Consider the following 20362-nt stretch of genomic DNA (forward strand, 5'->3'; position numbering starts at 1 on the left):
GTGCTGAGTGTCAGTTTAGTAAGTTCAAAAGAGTTCTATCAATGGATGGTGATGAGGGCTGCACAGCAGTGTGAATGTACTTAATGTCACTGCTCTACCCACTTAAAAATGGCAAAGATGGCCAGGTGTGGGAGCACTTGCTTTTACACCCAGTGACTGGAGAGGCAGAGGCAGAGGCAGGAGGACAGCAAGTTCTAGGTCAGCCCCTGCAATTTAGTGAGACCATGTCTCAAAACAAAGAATGCAAAAGGTGGGGGATGTTTGTAAGTGGTAAGTATTGGTTTAATCTCCCGTGATGAAAAATACACAAACAAACAAAACCATAAGATGGGTATTTTTATTGTATAGATATTTTTATCTCAATTTTATATATGCAAGAGAACACAGGAGTAAAGTGGGAGAGATCCAACAACATTTATGTAAGCAAAGGTCTCTGTCTTTCCTAAACTCTGAGTCCCAAAATTCTTAGAAGGAATTATTGTTTTATTTTGTGCTTTGAACATAAACTTTTAGATTACTGTCGGGTGAAATTAACCCCCTCTCAAACAGATCCCCTTCCACTGAGTAGCCAGGCTCCTCCTCCTGTCCCATCTCTTCATGTTCCAGCAGAGGTTTGCTCCCACCCTTCCCAAGGAGGATGCACAAGGATGAAAAGCATCCCTAGTCATCCTGCTGTCATTCCCCTCCCACTACAGAGTGGTCACCTGCAAATTGCTTTGTGAACTTATGGAATGAAGGAACACAGATGAGATGAGATACAGATGAGATGTACCTGACAGAAAAGTTGACTTTCACTCACACATGCACATGGAGACTCAAAATTGTGCCATTTTCCTTGGTAAAGTTTGGTTTTTCTTTCTTTTTTTTTAAGTTGTCTATGTACCTTTATTTTATTTATTTATATGTGGTGCTGAGACTCAAACTGAGTGCTTCACACATGCTAGGCAAGTGCTCTGCCACTGAGTCACAACCCCAGCCTGAAGTTTGGTTTTTCCAATCAGGAAGAGCAGGTCACAGGGGTGTACATCTTTAATTACAGCAACTTGAGAGGACCAAGCAGGGAAAGCAAATCCAGGTTGGAAGTAGTTTGAAATGTGTTCTAGATAAAAGCAGTGCTCTCTGCATGCTGTCTGTCCTGGCTTTCCTTATTTACATTTAGTTCATTTCATTTTAGGACCAGTTTCCCTAGGCCCTCTTAATGATTCCCTTGCCTGTGCTCCTTTTCTGCTGGGGCTAAGATTAAATGGGTGCCCCCCCTCAATAAACTAACATCCATGGAAACATATGGGTATGCTGACCAGAATGACAAGAAAGGAACTGGTTGATTCTTTCTTAATGAAGCCACAAAATAAGGACCAGGGCTCCTTGCTGCCCTCAACATGAATAGAAATGGAGTGCTGTGTTGAAATAAATCCCAGTTCAGGCTCACTCCTCATTTAGGCTAAATTATCTTAAAATATCCCTTTTCTTCAAAACCCCTTAGGTTTCATTCATAAATGCTGAAGGCTTTCAGTTGCCCTGCTTAGGGAGAAGCTTAAGGGAAGATGTCCTAGTCTACATTCCTTAGAAAAAAGGAAAAGATTAGAAAAGATATTTTGTTTTTGAAGGAGGGTAGCGGGAATGAGGACCCATTCTTATTTGGATCATGTGATATCCTTTGTATGCCCTTCACCAAATGTAAATGTACTAAGCATGGTCCTAGATTGGAAATCTTTCATGAAGTGAAATTAGGAAGTGGAGTGTTTACTAGGACAGAGATGGTCATCTCAGTGCACACTGCATTTCAAAAAATAAGTAAATAATCAAAGAATAAAATAATCTCCGTACATCCTCCCATTTACTTCAATTCACTTCTAATTAGTTATAGCACCTGTGTGTATAATTTCAAAGAGCTAATTCAGTGCAAGGAACTGATTGAATATACTTAAATCATACATCATCTTTATTAGGTTTCATCCCAAATTGGTTATTCTAAAACACAGTAGCATTTCACATAGCATTCCATTGCAAAATCAACTCTATGCAATGAAACCCCTAATACCTTTCTTGACTTTGGTAACAAGTATTAGGATAGATTACACTGTTCCAATATGAAAATATTTTCCTCAGAATCCTTGTTTCCTTCAATTTCCTTTAAAGGAGTTATAATTAAGGACTGTTTCAAAGGTTAGTTCTTTCTCCTTTCACAAGTTGTGCTCGAGACATCAGAAAATCCTGGAAATAATACCAAACATAGTGAGTATATGGAAGACTTCCATTGGTCTATTCCCCATAAGAAATGAGATTTCTAGCCTCTAGAAATGGTTAAATGGAAAACAAAAAGGAAAAAAAAAAGCTATGCTATGATCATTATATTGATTAGTAAATAAAGCAAGTTCTGGAACTCCAAAAAATTCTCTTGCCAACATTTAAAACAGTGCTAACTGCATGGATGAATCCCCAACAGGTCAGCCTTGTTGATTGCAAGTGATGCATCTGGGAGATGTGATGCTAAGTCACAGCAGTTCACTACCCTTCTCTCTACTTATCTTTACTTGTCTGAACTACCTTGAGGGCGCATATCTGATGAAATCATAGTAGTGAAAGTGGTGTCATTGTTAATGGTTTCCTTAGGTTTCTCCTTTTTTTTTTTCTTGTGCTTTACTAGAGATAAGAGATGGAACCCAGGGGACACTCTCCACTAAGCTACATCTGAGCCCTTTTTATTTTTTCAGGTTCTTGCCAAGTTGCTGAAGCTGACCTCACTCCCAGTCCTCCTGCCTCAGCCAAGCTATGAAGTAGCTGGGAATACAGGCATGTGCCACAAGGCACCCTACACCATTATTAATAAAGCAACAAAGATGATATTATTTCTTTTTTATTCTTGAGCAAACAGCAGGGTATGGTGGAAAGAATAATGTCAGAATTAGCTTTCCTCTGAAATCTAGCTCTGTTACTTAGACCAATCTCTGGGACTCTAATTCCTCTTTACATAGACTGTATAGTACCACTGAGTTCTGGTGAAGAAAATGAGAAAAGGCACATGAAAGTGTTTTTATAACTTAGAATTATATAATTTGTCATTGTTACTCTAATATTCTATTGTTATTCTAAATGTGCCTGACAAACTCTAACTTATAAAGTACCTAAAATAAATCAGGGTAGTGTTGATTCAGGACAACCTTCAGAAGCTTGAAATGTGATGTACAGTCCAGGACCCCCATCAGATACTAAAGTCCATGGATGCTCTATCCCTTGAATAAAATAATCTCTGTACATCCTCCCATATTCTTCAAATTACTTCTAGATTAGTTATAGCAACTGGTATAATAAAAACAATATCCAGATTACATACACTATTGTTTAGGGAATAAGGATGAGTAAAAAATATCTGTATGTGTTCAGTACAGATGCAATTAACTTCAAATATTTTAAGACATCCTGAATATTTTCCAACATTTCAGTTAACTGAATCCCCAATCATGGAGCATTTTCAAAAAAAAAAAAAAGAGAGAGAGAGAGAGAGAGACACATTTCTAGGTTCCAAATGGAGAAGCAAGATTCTCCATCCTAAGAAGGTGTTCTGATGGTTCCCAAAGGCACTATGTGTTGACCTACAGCATCCAGAATAACCCAGAGTTATCATCACACTCAGTCTCTCCGGGGAAGGGACATGCCTGTGCTATTCATTATCTCATGCAAATGAAATACAATAGGAATAGCTTCTTGGTTCAGAGACTAAAATGTGTGTTTTCTATAAAGTGAAGAGGTTTATTTAATTGCCTTGATTGCTAATTTGTCTATTCCTTATCAGCTTCATTGAATATCTACTACTTAACAAATACTTGATGCGTATTAAGTGATGTGTATTAATTAGGAAAGCACTTGGAACACTGTCTACTGCCCCCTTAGAGGTGTTTCATCTCTACTCCATGCACATTATGCCTCTCATTCACACCACATGCAAATTTACTGAAAGGAATATTGATCTCAGAATTGCACTCTGGAGTCTTACCAGATTTTCTAATGGAAATGTTCTTTTTCAAGAAAGGAGATCTGATTAAATCCCAAAACTTTATGTTTGTTGGAATGTCCTAGAAGGATTCATATCCTACACTCAAATTAAATCAGGGATTAATGAATTATCTGAGGAAAAAAAATCTGAAACATTTTTACTTGGTCATTTCATGCAAGTGTACCTTCAAATCTGTGGTATTTGCCTCTCCATAAAATTTTCTTGCTGTTTCTACAACTTCTTTCTCAATGTTTTCTTGACTGGTGCCTTTCACGTCAATGTAGTGGCAATCAGCACTGGCAAAATGGCAGGAAATTGCCTGTGCAGAGTGAACATTGTTAATGGAGAAAGGCATCTCATAAATGTCAACAACCAAGCAAGGAGTTTTTCTTGCAGAAAGTAATTATTACACACAGATTTGACTTCTAACCTGCAAGCCCCCGTCCCTGGCATCCAAATTGTCTACCTTGTAGGTCAGCCTCTCCCTCCTGCCCCCTAGCTAAATGCTAATTAAGGAACTATAAAAAACTTTTACCTACCTATGATTATATTTTTAAAAGGTATATATGAGACAATGGCATAATTGCCTAAATAACCAATCTTTATATTTTTTAAATTTATTTTTAGTTATATGTAGGCATAATGTCTTCATTTTACTTTATGTGCTGCCTAGGATCCAACCCTCTGCCTCACACATGCTAGGCAAGTACTCCACCAAGTGAGCTAGAATCCTAACCCCAAATGTGATTATGTGAGTATTTCAGTCCTTGTTTTTGCCTCAGAAAGCAGAAGCTATGCATTACAACGTGAGCTACTGCTCTGAAACAATTCCACATATGACCAAGATTCAAGAGGAACAGGTTTAGGGTCCTGAGGACACCTGGCTTCTAACTAAGTAGAGGAAACAAAAAAAAAGGAAATATCCTTTCTGGTATGTAAACTGGAAAATACAATCCAGTTTAGTTAAAAGTCATAAATCTTTTACATGTTACTATACATATAATTTCTGTTTTGAATCCATTCACCTTTCAAAACTGGAGCAATGTGAATGCATACTTTCCTGAATCCTTGAGTTTGGTTCCGGCCAGATCCATGGATGAGCAAAGGATGAAAAAACACAGTGTCTCCCTTCTCCATCACAAGGTGCACTCGGGCATCGTCTTTGTCATAGTCCTGGATCCCATGGTACATGCTGTTAACTCCACCCTGGAACACATAAGACAGGCACAGTCTACACTGGAGGAAGTACCAAAATGAACACTTTGTGCATGACTCCACAGGGACAGCAAGGGTACTTTGACATCTACCAGGGGGAAAACTTAACTAAGTTAAATTATAAAACTATAAAACATGCCATGAGTCTGACATAGTCTGGTTTTTGAAAGTCATAGATCCTAGGGTATAGTGGTGCACAACTGTGATCCCAGCTACTAGGGAGGCTGAAGTCAGGCATCCCAAGGTCAGGACAGCTTAAGTAAATTTACCAAGATCCTGTCTCAAAAAGATTTTTTACAAAGAGATGAGGATGTAGCTCAGTGGTGGAGGGCTTGCCTAGAATGTGCAAGGCTTTGAGTTTGAACCCCAGCAATGCAAAAACTTAAGGTCACAGGTTAGTAATTAATTCACTCATTTTTTGACCAAATGAAAATTTCGAATTTTACCTACACTTCCTCATTGTATTATTAGTAATTGAGATCAGCCTTGCCACTTGTGATGAATATAGATGAACACTCTTCTCTTTGGCATTTCCAGCCTCAATCTTAACATCCTTGCCCCAGCCTGACATTCACCTCACCTAGAATTTTGTTCACATCATTCTTGTATTACTTAAGGTATCTTAGCCTAATTATTCCCCCAAAATAGAATGGTGAAAAGGCTCAATTTTTCTGAGCTCAAAGGGCTTATGTCATATTCAGTGTACAAAGAGAATAGTAAGTTTAAATATTGTTTATTGATAACTATTTCCAAAGGTAGTCATAACTCAAGAAAATGTATTATATCCTTATTAAAGAAATTAAAGTGAGAAGTGACTACAGATGATGAGCCTTTAAGCATCTGGGCAGAAGTGTCCCATTTCTCATACTAAAAGTATTCTTTTGGGAAATGACCTTCATCCTACTGCAGAACATGTAACTTTGACCCAGTATAATGGATACATTGTCGGTTTGATTGGATTAAGACATGCCAAAAATAAAGGGGCTTCTGGTCGATGATGTTGTGTCTAGGGATCTGTGGGATGGCAAGGGAGGTGGAGACTCTCATTTGCCAAGTAATGCTTTCTAAGCATTACTGTCTAATAGGATGGTGGCTTGGGTGGGATTAAAGTTGGAAGAACAGGGCTGGGGTTGTAGCTCAGTGGTAGAGCCCTTTTCTCACATGTGCGAGGCACTGGGTTGGATACTCAGCAACACATAAAAAAATAGGCAAATAAAATAAAGATATTGTGTCCATTTACAACTAAAAAAAATGAAATACAATAAAGCTGGAAGAACAAACAAACAGTACCAAAGGGCTGCTGCGATTCTCTGAGGCCATCAGCCTGCCTTTTCACTTCAAAGCAGATTCTGCCAGTGATCCATCAGGGATTTCAGGTTCTTCTGGTCTTGCACAGAAAATCCTGAGAATCTCCTCTCTACCTCTAGGCTTCTAGACCTCAAAGAGTGAGAACATGTTTTTGAAGAATGAATTGGACCTCATCATTCATGGGTGCAGAGGCACTTTAATAGCTCCCCAGCATCAACATTTGAATGCATATACAAACTATTGTTCAGTCATGCAACAGAATACTACTCAGCAATGGAAAGGAACAAAGAACAAGCTATTGAGAGACATGTAAGCTTTGTTGAACTTCAAAATAACTATGTTGAGCAACAGAAGTCACACACCCCCAAAAGGTGTATGCCATAGGATTATACTTATATAACATTTTATAAAATTCAAAGTAAACAACAGGATTGGAAAGTAACTAGGTGGTTGCTTGGGGAGGGTATCAATGGATTCTTTTGATTGTGGGACCAGGTTGTATGGCAATGTCATCAAATTATATACTCAAAATATGTACATTTCTTAATTGAGACTTATTGCTGAAAAACACTTTAGTTACAAAATGAAAGTTCTTCCAGCTTCCTAAAAATGAAGCACCCCATTCTCCACATATAACCTCGAGACTCACTGTTAAAATCCATCTTAATCAGATCCTAATGTACATTTTTAGGCTCTTCTCCCCTTCTAAGTCCCAAAATGTGCCACTAGCACCCAGCCTATCTGGAATGTGAGCATCTTCCATCTTTCCTCCTCCTTAGCCAGGTTCACACTTGCCCTTGACTTGATGCCTCTATAGAGAATTTCTGGGGTAGGAAATTCTACCTTGTCCTTCAAGGCTCAGCTCAATCTCCACCTCCACCCCTGAGCCTCTGCTGGTCCTCACAGGGGCAAGGAGACAATCCCTCCCTCCCTTCCTCTACTCTAAGCGTCTTCAGTCAGTGGACATGTCACAAACACCAGAGTTGAAGGGTTGATGCCTGACCTCTACCATTAGGCCTTGCCATCTCAGATCCTAGGCAGCTCCTACTCAAGTGTCCATACTGGCTGGCCTTCACACATATGATGAAAGAACAAATATAATGAATATTTGATCTGAAGTCCTTGAACTCCTCCTGATCCCAATTGCAAATTTCAGGACAATGATTTGCTGAGAAAGGAAAACAGTCTCTTTTCCAAGTTTTTGACAAGAAATTACAACAGGGAAAGAGATTCTGATGCAGACTCAGTGGTAAGACAGACCTACCTCCCACTGGGGGTAGTCATGTGGCTTCAGGGGAAGTTTGTGGGTGCCTGGGAGGACAGCCAGACAGCCATTGTTCCGGTCAATGTGCTCCATGGCGGTCCAAGCACAAACAATGAGATTGCTGGGCCGGAAGGGGAAATAGTGCAGATCCTGGTGCATGGGGTGCCGGGAAGTCTTCTTGCCTGAAATGAGCCTGCTGTCAAAAGGGGTTCAAGCCGCATACTTATTATTCTTTGCCTGAATAAACAACACATTGACCTTCTCCTGAAAACAAAAAATAACCACATCAAACACTGAAAAATCTGTCTGAAGGGACAAGTTCCACACTGAAATAGCAGTCAAAATGGTGCTAGGAATCTACACTTGTCTTCTGAGTTTCTGGTTGCTGGGTGCTTACCCTCTTTTCTAGGGATCTGCATATACATCATCATCTCTGTTTTGCTTTATTCCTTTATCACTCTATATATTTGGCACAGAGGTAGCATGCAGTAATTATTTTGTTAAAAATGCTGGACTAATTAAATTAAATTAAACAGAATGTTACAATTATGTTTGAAGTTTCTTTATTTTGTTTTCCTTCAGGTTTTTGTTGTTTTGTATTTTTGTGGCAGGGGTCTGAGTTTCAGTCTCATAAGAATAGTCTCAATGACTATGGGGGATTGAACCCAGGGGTGCTTAACTACTGAGCCACATCCCCAGCCATTTTTATTTTTTATTTAGAAACAGGATCTTGCTAAGTTAGTTAGAGCCCTGCTAAGTTGCTGAAGCTGGCTTTGGATCTGAGCTTCTCCTGCTTCAGCCTCCCAAGTGCTAGGATTACAAAGTGCAATACAGAGCCCAGCTGAGGTCCCCTTCTATGTGGCTGATGCCATAAACAGTTCCCTTAGAGGTCTTATTTCACAGAGCAACAGTCATCCTGTGTCCAGTCAAGGTCCAGTCAGAAACAATAACCACATGGACATTTTCCCAGCTTTGTTCTAGGCACTTGGTTTCCAGACCACCTCCCCTCAAAAGGAAGGATATCATGGAGGAAGACATTTTATCACTTAAACTTCTCCCAGCTGTCAGAAGGAAGAAAAAGTACACAGGGATAAAACCTTCTCATGGCTGATTTCTGCTGTGTTGTAGAAGGATCTCTTGGTGTGGTCCAAGAGCCACCTACAGAAGAATCTCTGGAGGTGGGTATTAAAAGGCAGACACCTTGGATCTACTTGCAGAATCAGTGTCACTGTGAGAATTTAGAATCTAGGATTTGGCGAGCATAAGGCACCACCAGGACTTGAATGAGACTTATAGTCACAGCTTTTGTCCTGTTACTAATAATGATGTCTTCAGATCAGGAATGCAGAATCCAACAGGCTAAGAATGGCTCGTGAAGATTAGGGATGTTGAATTGAAGGAGTCTATGATATAAGAACAGTCACATTTCTTAAACTGTCATTTCAGAGAACCATTCATTGGAAGAGTTACAATAACCCTAAAAGCAACATCTGAAATCACTTTTACTTTAACTTTGATATAACATGTGCTATAATAAGACTTAGCAGCACTCCATTCACTCAATCCAAAGTTTGACAGTTACACACATGAATGATTCTAGAACATCACGTTTACCTGTGTTAATTAAACTATCTTTTTGTCTTCCCTCTGTTTAACAAATAAGAGCCCTTTACCTGTATCTGGAGGTTTGTTAATCAGCATTGCATGCATAGCCATAATATTGGGTCCAGTGAAGCACTCCACATACTTCAGAATCTGAGAAAAGGAGAAGGAAAAACAAACTCATTGGAAATCAGAAATGCAGACAAGAGGCATAAAATGTCCACACAAGAAACAAAATGGCAACAATTTAAACATCAATTGGTATTTCACAATACTGTCCACAAAAAAATGGAAATCTTGGAGTTAGAAATCATTCCAGATCTCCAATACACAGCATTCAATGGGAACTTTTTGAGCAAGCTTGAAGTGTAACCTTTCTCTTTTGCCCTACAAAAAAGATAAGGGTTTCTAGGAGGTATCAACTAGGAAGCCCAGGATCAGCTCTTCTGCTAACCAGAGCTACAGAGGGTGGCCCAAGCAGAAGGCAGTGTCTCCCTCCTCCTGGGAGACTCTGCATAAGAAGGGTCCATCATGACTTGGGGCTGTCAGAGGACCACTTTCAAAATATGTGGCCACTCCCTCAACAACTCTTCCCTAAGGTTCATGAACCAGGCAGAGTATTGGCCTGTTGGGGCTCAAAAGTGAACTAGAAAAGGAGGTCTCTGTCCCCATGGAGTTTGAGTCTCAGGAGAAAGAAAAATAGAACATCTGAAAGTCAAGGATGGTAGTACTTCATCCACCAAGAATTGCCTTGGCTTCAAGTTCTGTGAGCACTTGCTGACTTCATTCCCATCACACCACTGGAGGTTGACTCACTGATGGTTGGGGACCATTTCCCCTGGGCCTTCTCTCCATGGGCTGAACAGTCCATCACAGGTGATTTACCTGTGCAGTCTGAAAGAACGATCAAGGCTTGCCTTTGGAGAAAATGCCCTGTTATTGAGGAACAGCTATGCATATTTATAGAGCCCAGGGTGATTTAATAGTTATGACAGTTTAATGGTTGAAGGGTTTGACAGTTGGCATGGGTGCTTTTTGATTGGTGGGTAAGGATCATGTGAGCCAGCAGGGCTAATCTGATTGGTGGGTAAGGATCAAGTGAGCCAGCAGGGCTCACCATTGGATGGCAGGATCATGTGAGCCACCAGGGCTCACCATTGGACAGCAGGATCTTGGGGAATGGGGAAATTAGTCTTTGGAGCCCGTGCATGCCCAACAAAGTCTGTCTTCAGGAGTCAAACACTCTGATGGCATATGGTGATGGTTTTTAATAAGTGCTATATAGAATGTCTCTTTCAAATCATTTTAAACAAATGGTTACGAAACCATGGTGCTCAAAGGTGGGAGTGTATGAACAAACTTGAGGATGCAGGACCTAATTCCTGAAGAATGCACAAAGAGCTCACAGCAAGTGAGGCTGGGTAGAGAGACTTCTTCTCATGATGTACTCTCCTGATCTACTTGAAATACGAATTACTTAAATTCTCTTGAAATATGAATTACACTTTTTTGTTTATGTATTTATTCTAATTAGGTACATATGACAGCAGAATGCATTTTGATTCATCATACACAAATAGAGAACAACTTTTCATTTCTCTTGTTGTACCCGATGTAGAGTTGTATCATATGTATGGTTATACATGTACCTAGGGTAATGATGTCCCTCTTATTCCACCAACTTTCCTGCCCCCATACTCCCTCCCATTTGCCCAAAGTTCCTATGTTCTTCCCATGCCTCCCCCCACTCCATTATGGATTAGCATCCACTTATCAGAGAGAGCATATGGCCCTTGGTTTTTTGGGATTGATTTACTTTGCTTAGCATGATATTCTCCATCCATGAAATATGAATAACTCTCAAAGAAAAATAATTTTTAAAAATTAATTTAAGCCTGCCATAGTGATGTATGCCTGTTATCCCAGTTGCTCAGGAGGCTGAGGCAAGAAAATCATAAGTTCAAAGTCAGCCTCAACCACAGCATGACTGATATCTCAAATCAAACAATAAATAGACTGAGGGTGTAGTTCAGTAATAAAGTGCCACAGAGTTTACTCCTTAGCACTATATATAAACAAGGTAACATAAAACATAATTTAAATTTAAAAGCAAATTCATGTTCTTTATGATATGCTGATGCTGACTCACAATAGGCGGGAGAGAAAGAGTGTAGCTTCCCTGAATTGGGACAAAGAGGAATGTGGGAAAAGAAGGAGATGGCAATAGGAAAACAATAGAATGAACTGGACAGAACTTTCCTATGTTCATATAAGTATACACAACCAGTGTAACTCTACATCATATATAAACACGAGAATGGGAAATTAAACTCCATATATGTATGATATGTCAAAGTACATTCTATTGTCATATATAACTAAAAAGATTAAATAAAATAAATAAATAAAAGCAAATTCATAACTCAAATGACAAGCTTCATAAAACAAATAGAAGAATAAATGAATGAATAGCTTTACACTAGTTTCTCACCTGTTGATATTTACTTTTAATGGAGCCCTTGCTGTTTAATTCCTGTTTTTCTTAACAAAAGATAATTAACACAATCCGTAGTGGTGTTTCTCAGTCTTGGTGCTATTGGTATCTTGGTTGGGATCATTCTTGGGGAGAGAGTTCTTTTGTGCATCATAGGATCTTGGGCCCTATTGCCAGCAATGTGGCCACTACCCACTAGAAGCCACTATTGCATACTCCCCCACTGTTGTAACTACCAGAAAATCCTGGAAATAAGGAAAGTCTTATGACATTGACAGCATCCACTGGAAGACAAAATTCCCTCCAGCTGAGAACACCACTCAAGCACCATGTGTGGAAAAGGGTTAAATTCAGTACAATCACCAGGTCTGGGGAAGACCTGCAGGCTGGCAATGAAGGAGAAACCAAAACAAGATGAGTCTCTAACCTCTGGGAGAGTGCAGTATCTGAAGAGCTCCTTATCATCATGGAAATACTGTACCCTCACGATTGTTTTCTCACTTTGAATGTATCCTGATTTTCCAAGGGACACATCTCTCATGACCACTAGTCCTGCTGGTTTCGACTCCTTTTTGCAGATTTTTTCAAATTCAACCCTAGAAAATTAAATTACAAACAATGTCATGACCTCTGCTCCAAGCCCCTGGTTGGCCTGGACCTGTGCAAAGATTGGCAGGTACAGGAGTAGTTTCTCTCTATTTCGTCAGCCCTCAGGCCTAGTAGAATAATTTTCACGGAAGGGAAGAGAAAATGGCCAACTCAGAAATCTTGGCCTCCTAGCTGGAATCCACTACCAGGATGAAAATATTGCTTGGCTTCACACACCAGTAGGGAAATTGTTTCATAATTACATTGTAATAATATAGGCTAAGTATCCCTTATCTGAAATATTTCAGATTTTTTTTTTTGGATTTTGTTATATTGGCTTATACATAATGAGCTGATTTTGGTGGCTCAGGCCTCTAATCATAGAGACTCAGGACAGGAGGCTGCAGGATATAAGTGTGAAGCCAGCCTAATCAAATAAGCAAGTCTCTCTTTCAAAAAATATATATATGAAAAGGTCTGGGATGGACTTCTCTACCACTCGGCCTGCGCAGTGGTTTCATTAATGAGGTTCTAGGCATAAAGTTAGTTAGACGAGATCGAAATAAAAACACAAGACTCAATTACCTTAATTCTATTGCTAGGTCCTAGACGGCTCCCCTCTTTGGTTTGCTCCTCTAGCCGCCCAGCAGGGCAGCAAGGATTACTCAGGGCTATCAGGAGAGAGAGAGCAAGCACGCCAGGGAGTAGCCTTTTATTAGGGAACAAGAGATTCAGGGGAGAATTCCATCCAATGAAGGTTGAGGGGGGGGCTGCACTCTAAGGTCAGGGTCAGCGATTGGGTCCCCGGGGTCAGTGGTCATGCACACCCCCACACGGATGGGCTCTCTCATCAGGAAAGGGCCGGGAAAAACTTCGACATTTGCCAAAGTGCCTCAGACCCTCAACGGGAGGCACCCGATCACATGTGAGAATGGCTCCCCACAGACTTCTGTGGTAAAGCTCCCCTGGGTTCAATCCCCAGGACTGAAAATAATGATAATGAAGATGATGATGATGATGATGATGATAAAATAATAATGAGATACACTAAAGATGGGACACACGGCTCATCACAGAATTTATGTTTTCTATATGCCATATATACATAGCTTGAAGGTAATTTTATACAATAGTTTTAGTGTGAGTGTGTTGTGACCAAGACCATCACATGGGGTCAACTGCAGAATTTTCCTCTTGTAACATCAACTTGGTGCTCAATGATTTGGATATTGAATTTTCATGTTAAGGATGCTTGGCCTCTAGTAGCAAATACTCCTGTAACAACTACCTGATGCAAGGCCCTCTTCATGGTACTCTCCACATATTTTACCTCTTTTGTCCTATCAATAATGCTAGGAGATCAGTACTATTATTATGGACATTTTACAGAGGAGTACACACAGGTATGGAAAACTAAGGTGACTATGTGGGACATGCCACCTGTGTGGGACACACCGTATTAAGACGTAGAACTGAGATTAAGGACAGAAAGTCTGGCATGCTCCTAAACACATCCCAAAAAAACACATCACTCAAACATACATGAACTTGCAGAGGCTAATCTAACTTGTATTCCCATTACATACATATAATGCATAGTATATCAATTTTTATTCATGCATTATAATTACACCTAATAATTATATCATTGTGGTATATTCATATCTGCACATAGTATTCTTGGGTCATCTCCCCTTTCTCTCTCCTCTTCTCCCTCCCACAGAACCAGTTGATGTACTCTATTGATCTCCCTTCTATTTTCATGAGACCTCTTTTTACCCCTTTCTTCTCTCTACTTTCCACGTGAGTGAACACAATGACCCTTGACTATGAGTCGGCCTATTGATCTTAACATGATGTAGTCCAGTTTCATCCATTTTCCTGAAAATGACATAATTACCATAATACACATTTTGTAAAATAACCAAGAGTTTTACTTTACCTAAAGCGTTCAATATCAGCATCAGATACTAGATTTTTAATAACAAGAAATCCATTTTCTTCATAAAATTTTCTCTGTTCCAGGCTTAGCACATTATTATCCAAAGTATACCTACAGGACAAAAAGGCACTAAATAAGTCCAAACTTAATTACAACCTACCATTATGTACCAAGAATCCAAGAAATGAGATATCCTATATCCAACACTTCTAATTGTAGGTCTTTAAGAACATGATCTTAAAATGTTTGAAAAACTTCAGGTCCAAAACATTAACAGTGGTCACAAAGTGTACAGTAATGGGACAAATATTAACTCATCACATTATATCCACTCAGTGCAAAATGACTCAGGCTTTAAAACTGAAGGAAATGAATGTGTGGAAAATGGCCATTATAATAAAATATGATTACAATGATATAAATATGACACTACTTCTGCAAAGGAGACTGCTGAGAAATACACCAAAAAGATTTTTAACAGTGATTGCCTTTCAATAATGCAATTATGGGTGATTTTTTTAATTCCCTCCTTTTCTCTGATTTTTAAATTTGTTCTGGGTGCATGTACATAGTTTTCAGTTGGAAAATTAATTCAAGAAATTTCATGTTTTCAATTCAATCAATACATTCTCAGAAATAATCAAAATAACAAAATCCAAAAGAATATACAACATATCAGCAAATGAGGTGGAACTGTAAATAGGTGCAACTACTATGGAAAACAGTATGGAGATTCCTCAGAGAACTTGGAATGAAACCACCATTTGACTTAGTCAATCCAATCCTAGGTTTATACCCAAAGGACTTAAAATCAGCATACTACAGTGATGCAGCCACATCAATGTTTACAGCAGCCGGATTCACAATAGCTAAACTATGGAACCAACCTTCCCTTCAACAGATGAATAGATAAAGAAACTGTGGTATATACACACAACAGAATATTACTCAACCTAAAAGAAGAACGAAATTATGGCATTTTCCAGTAAAAGGATGGAACTGAAGATTACTATGCTAAGCAAAACAAGCCAATCCCAAAGAACCAAAGAATAAATGTTTTCTCTGATATGTGGATGCTAATTCACAATAAGGGAGAGGGGGAAGAATAGAGGTATTTTAGACTAGACAGAGGGGGTGCAGGGAGGGGAAGAGGCATGAGTGTAGGAATGATGGAAAAATGAATCAGACATTATTACCCTATGTGTAATATGATTACATGACCTATGTAACTCTACAACATGTACAACCACATGAATGAGAAGTTATACTCCATTTATGTATGATCTGTCAAAATGCATTTTACTGTCATGTATAACTAATTAGAACAACAACAACAAAGAGAAATCACAATACTAAAAAAGATATCAGCAAATAAAATCACCCAACACCTCTCATAAGACAGAAATTGTGGCTGTAACAATATTTATGTAGGACAAAGTTTTCCCCTAAGGTAACATCAGAATAAAACTTGTCTGGCACAGTAGTAAACACTTATAATCCCAGGAACGCAGGAGGCTGAGGCAGAGTTGCATGTTCCAGGTTAACCTCAGCAACTTAGTGAGGCCCTAAGGAACTTAGCCAGATCTGTCTCAAGATTAAAAAAAAAAAAAAAAAAAAAGTACGGGGAATGCAATGTTGAACTACCCTTTGGGTTCAATCCCCATCAGTAAAAAAAAAAAAAAAAAAAAAACTAATAAACCTACGTTTGTAATTTCAGCAACTCAAGAAGCTGAAACAGAAACATTGCTAAAGCCAAGGAGTTCAATACCAATTTAGTGAAATCCAAAAAAAAAAAAAAAAAAAAAAAGACAAAGAGAAAAAAATATAATGAAAACAAAAAATTTTAGCTAATATATTAATTTAACCAAAGGATAAGCTAATTTAGTTGTAATAAAACATACTTACTTTTTGTGTATGTGTGTGTGTGTGTGTGTGTGTGTGTGTGTGTGTGTGTGCTGGGGATTGATCCCAGGGCCTTGTGCATGCGAGGCAAACACTCTACCAACTGGGCTATATACCCAGCCCCCATGCTAGTATTTTCAAAACTCAGATTATATATTTTCTGGTATTTTTCCATTTTTCTGAAGTTTAGAAAAAATATAGAAAAATTAAAGACAAGATCTTCAAAAGCATCCACAATTCTAATTAACTAGAACAAATCCTACAAACAAAGCATTTGTATAATGAATTCAAACAGGCAATACATATTTTATATCAGATCTAAATTACCACTAGAAAAGCATTTATATACATAGTAGAGTTACCACTTAAAATGACATCTACTTACTGGAATTTCTGAGGATCGAAACTGGCAGGGGCAATAGGCCCTGAAGTATGAGTAGCTACCTAGCGAGTGAATTAAGGCAAATAAAGTAAAATTGGGGAGTCAACCTTGTCTAGAAACAACAGCCTGCTCTGGAGTGGTTCTCTCAGGAAAGGAATTCCCTAAACAGACACCAGATGCTTGGGTTTCCCACATCACCCTGACAAGTACACACTGGTGCTTTAAGTCCTTTCATTTATATCACACAGTCTAATCTAATTTTAAATATGTGTAAGAACTAAAAATTCTTTTTCTAAAATCTCTTTTCCAAACTGTAACTAGAGATTATTGACACAGTATCTCATTATTTCTATTATTTTCTCATTGTTTCTTTAGTTAAGAGTTCCTTTCAGAGTGTCACTTCTCATGAATAGGTTATCATTTCTTAAGTGACATCTCTATCAAATGTGATGACAATGTCATAATCCAGGAAGAATACAAGCCAAGAGTCAGAATTATAAGCTCCTGTCTGCTCTCTCAGAGGGGTTAACACCCTGCCTGGGTCAAAGTCTCTCAGCAAATTGTCATTGCCAAGACACTCAGATCTCAGACTGTAGACCAATGTTCTTGTTGCCTCTCCTCTATTCCTGTAGCATGTTTTCTTTCTTATTGTTGTTCTTGGGGAAATTTTAATGATATGGAAATGTTTATAAGCTAAGGTTAGGTGAAAGCAATGCATGCACAAATATTCCTGGGTTTTAATACTATGCATAGGAAAGGAAAACACCAGCAAGTTTAAGATTTGTCAATGGTGGAATAATGACTTACATGGATTTAATTTCCCATCTTTACTTGACTTCATGTTAAAAAAGAAAACTTGACATTTTACACTTCAAAAATGATTAGTCCTTATTCCAAAATCTACCATTCTAAGAAACAATGAAAGCTGGAGAAAAACTGTCACGAATCTTTAAGAAGTCTAAGACTAAAGAAAATATTCACTAAAAATCTTGGCCAGTGTTGTCCAAGATCAAAGCCACCAGGCACTTCTGGCTATTTAAGCTGAAATTAAGTGAATGCCAAAACGCAGTCCCTCACCTGCACGCATCCTAATTTGACCTATTTCAACAGCTCAATAGCCACATGTGGCTGGGGCTACTATATTATACAATCCAGGTATGAAATATTTCATCACAGAAAGCCAAACTCAACAGTGCTGATATGGAAAAACCCATCAAAAACTAATCTCTAAGCTCAGAAATAGCAGGGTCAGAAAATCCAACTAAAAAATATTAAGAGGGATGGAATTTAGCTTAGTGGTGGAACACTTGCCTAACATGCACCACACCTTGGATTCCATCCCCAGAATGACAGAGATGAAAAACAAAGCAATGAGAAGTTGAACCAAGAAATACCAATTATACACCTAAAAATATCTAGTCCCAGTGTATCACAGGTCTCATCATTTAGTGCCAGGTTTCTGTTCTCCTGACTCAGTCACATGTGAGGTTGGTCTCCCACAATTTAGTTCAGGACGACACTTGTAGATTCTGATTCTGCAGTCTGAGCTGAATTGAGCCTTAGAATTTGCATTCCCCACCACTTCTGGAATGAAAATCAGGGCCCTGCAGTATTAGGCAAGCCCTCTACCACTGAATTAAACCCACTGAGATACACCTGCACAGGGAAGTCCCCTTCTAAGAAGTTCTTCTGACAAATTCCCAGGAGACCCAGATGCCACTGGTCTATGGACCACACTATGACAAACACTGGTATAGTTAACTAGTTCAAATTTTTAATCTCTTCTATTCTCTGTTTCTCACTGTAAAATGAGCTGACATCCTCTCCTGGAGTCTCTTTACCACTTTAGAGTCCTATGGACAAAGTTTAAACTGGCATTGTTCTTCCATGTTGCTGCTTGGAAACCCACTGGGAAGAGCAACACTGAAAGTCCAAGACACAGCTATTAGACTCAGCCTTAGGAGAGATGTCAGGATGTTAACAAAAAGCAGAAGAGAGGCTACTGGCCTAAAGAAAAACTCCAGGCAGTTCCTACATAGCTTCCCAAAGCACTCTCTGAATGAGAAGGCTTAAAATGAGCAGGTAAAAGCAGGTCAAGAAACAGATTTGAATTGTGGATCCTATTCACACTCACACATTTCTGGGTTGTTCCTCCTCTACAAGCCTGGCACACACACCTTGGCTGGCATTCACTTCTGAAGACTAAGAAGTCTGCATGGTTAGCAGGCGCTGGATTCTAAGTCCTTTCCCAGACACCAGTGCAGACTCTGCCAGGGTCCCCAGGTCCCCAGAGGCTGCCACAGAGCACAGATCTCCACTAGCAAGGGGAACAACCAGAAGCACAGGCTGAGAGAGGATTTCACCTCCAGATGGTGGTCCAGAGCAGCACCAGTGTGTCCAGCTCCCACCCCCTCAGAGGACTTGTGTCCTCTCTACAGGGGATTCTAGTGACCTGTCCTCTAAGCCCCTTCCAGTCAGCTCTATGCTTCTGTTTACACTGTGATTGTCCTGGGGCATTTCTTGGTCTCCAGACATTCCCTGGCAGACGTGGTGCACACTCAGTGCAGAAATTGACAAGGTAGCTGACTATGGCAAGGCCTCTTTTGCGACCCACCTCCAGCCCTAGGAAGGACAAGAAAGGTGGATGGAACCAATAGCTGCCAGGGAAACCAGGATGGTCCTGTATCTAATAGCAGGGAAAGAAGCCTTTGAGGGGGTGGGGGCCACCAGAACATGGAGATCCAGCCTCCACCTCGCTCCCAGGCGCCGGTTTGAGATATAACCTCTGCATGGTTAGCAGCACAGAGGACCCAAAAGTGCAAGCGAAGTGTGCCTCCTGCGCCCTGGAGGCCACCACCTAGGTCCGGGCCACCCCCAAAGACTAGGCTGCTGTGCTCCATCTGGACCGAGCCCAGCCCAGCCCAAAGGATACCAAGGCCCCAGCCGAAGGGTTGCCGAGGTGCCCCAGAACAATCCGCAGGCGAGCTGAGGCGCGCTGCTGCTCCATGGAGGCGGCGAGGACACCCACCTGCGGGGCCTGGGCTCCACTTTATTTCAGGGCCGCCCCGCCTCCTGGCAAGAGAGGGAAGGCGCAGCGGCCCGCGCGACTCCGGGGCTCCGCCTCCCGGGCTCCGGGGAGAGACTCCCAGGGCCCCTGGGTCAGCTGGGTCCCTTGGCACCTGGGCTCCTTCTTCTCCTGCGCGCTGTTTCTAATCCACAGGGACCCTCCCTGGATGACCAGAGCAAGGCTCTTAACTTCATAGCTTCAGTCCATCAACGACCAACCATCCTCGCAACTCTTCTCTCCACTGCTAAACCAGTAAAATCCAAAGGTTTATCCCTAAAAATCGATCCTGCAGTTCCGAAGAGATTTAATTTAGTGCGAATGCAGCCCAAAATATTAGTTTAGCCGGTTCCCACTCCCCCACCCCCTTTTAAAAATCTATTAAATAAATGACTCCCAGGAAATTGTGATACAGTCTAGCAAAATTTGATTTTTTTCGTTTTTTTTTTTTACAGAACTTTTTTTTTTAAAGTTCTTTTGTAAGATCTCTTTGTAACATCTTATTGTAAGACCTACAGATGATTGGCATTGCATCTGCTCTCTCCTTCCCCTCATTTTCTCATTGGTTCTTTAGCATGGAGTTACTTCAAGAATGTTGTTCCTTGTA

The 20362-nt window shown here is 40.0% G+C and overlaps 1 protein-coding gene across 1 annotated transcript; it reads right to left on the reverse strand.

Annotated features, from left to right (window-relative positions):
* Positions 1-1943: 1943 nt before the first annotated feature.
* On the reverse strand, positions 1944-19702 carry LOC144256901 (phytanoyl-CoA dioxygenase, peroxisomal-like). Its single transcript, XM_077802680.1, has 9 exons — positions 19624-19702; positions 16695-16753; positions 14408-14518; positions 12305-12473; positions 9455-9536; positions 7782-7963; positions 5051-5200; positions 4179-4313; positions 1944-2214 (listed from the first exon to the last, which is right to left on the reverse strand). The coding sequence occupies exons 1-9, from the start codon at positions 19696-19698 to the stop codon at positions 2161-2163; spliced, it is 1017 nt and encodes a 338-aa protein (XP_077658806.1). The 5' UTR covers positions 19699-19702; the 3' UTR covers positions 1944-2160.
* Positions 19703-20362: the final 660 nt, after the last annotated feature.

Source organism: Urocitellus parryii, chromosome 9 (genome assembly GCF_045843805.1).
Source record: "Urocitellus parryii isolate mUroPar1 chromosome 9, mUroPar1.hap1, whole genome shotgun sequence".
Classification (NCBI taxonomy): domain Eukaryota; kingdom Metazoa; phylum Chordata; class Mammalia; order Rodentia; family Sciuridae; genus Urocitellus; species Urocitellus parryii.

What these genes read in the sequence shown, in the direction of transcription:
- LOC144256901 (XM_077802680.1), bottom strand. Translation starts at nt 19,698, where the DNA reads ATGGAGCAGCAGCGCGCCTCAGCTCGCCTGCGGATTGTTCTGGGGCAC. An exon ending in GATACTGCACTCTCCCAGAG is followed by an intron (nt 9,537 to 12,304) that starts GTTAGAGACTCA and finishes TCCTTTTCTCAG; the next exon opens with ATTCTGAAGTATGTGGAGTG. An exon ending in AAACTCAAGGATTCAGGAAA is followed by an intron (nt 4,314 to 5,050) that starts GTATGCATTCAC and finishes CACTCTGCACAG; the next exon opens with GCAATTTCCTGCCATTTTGC.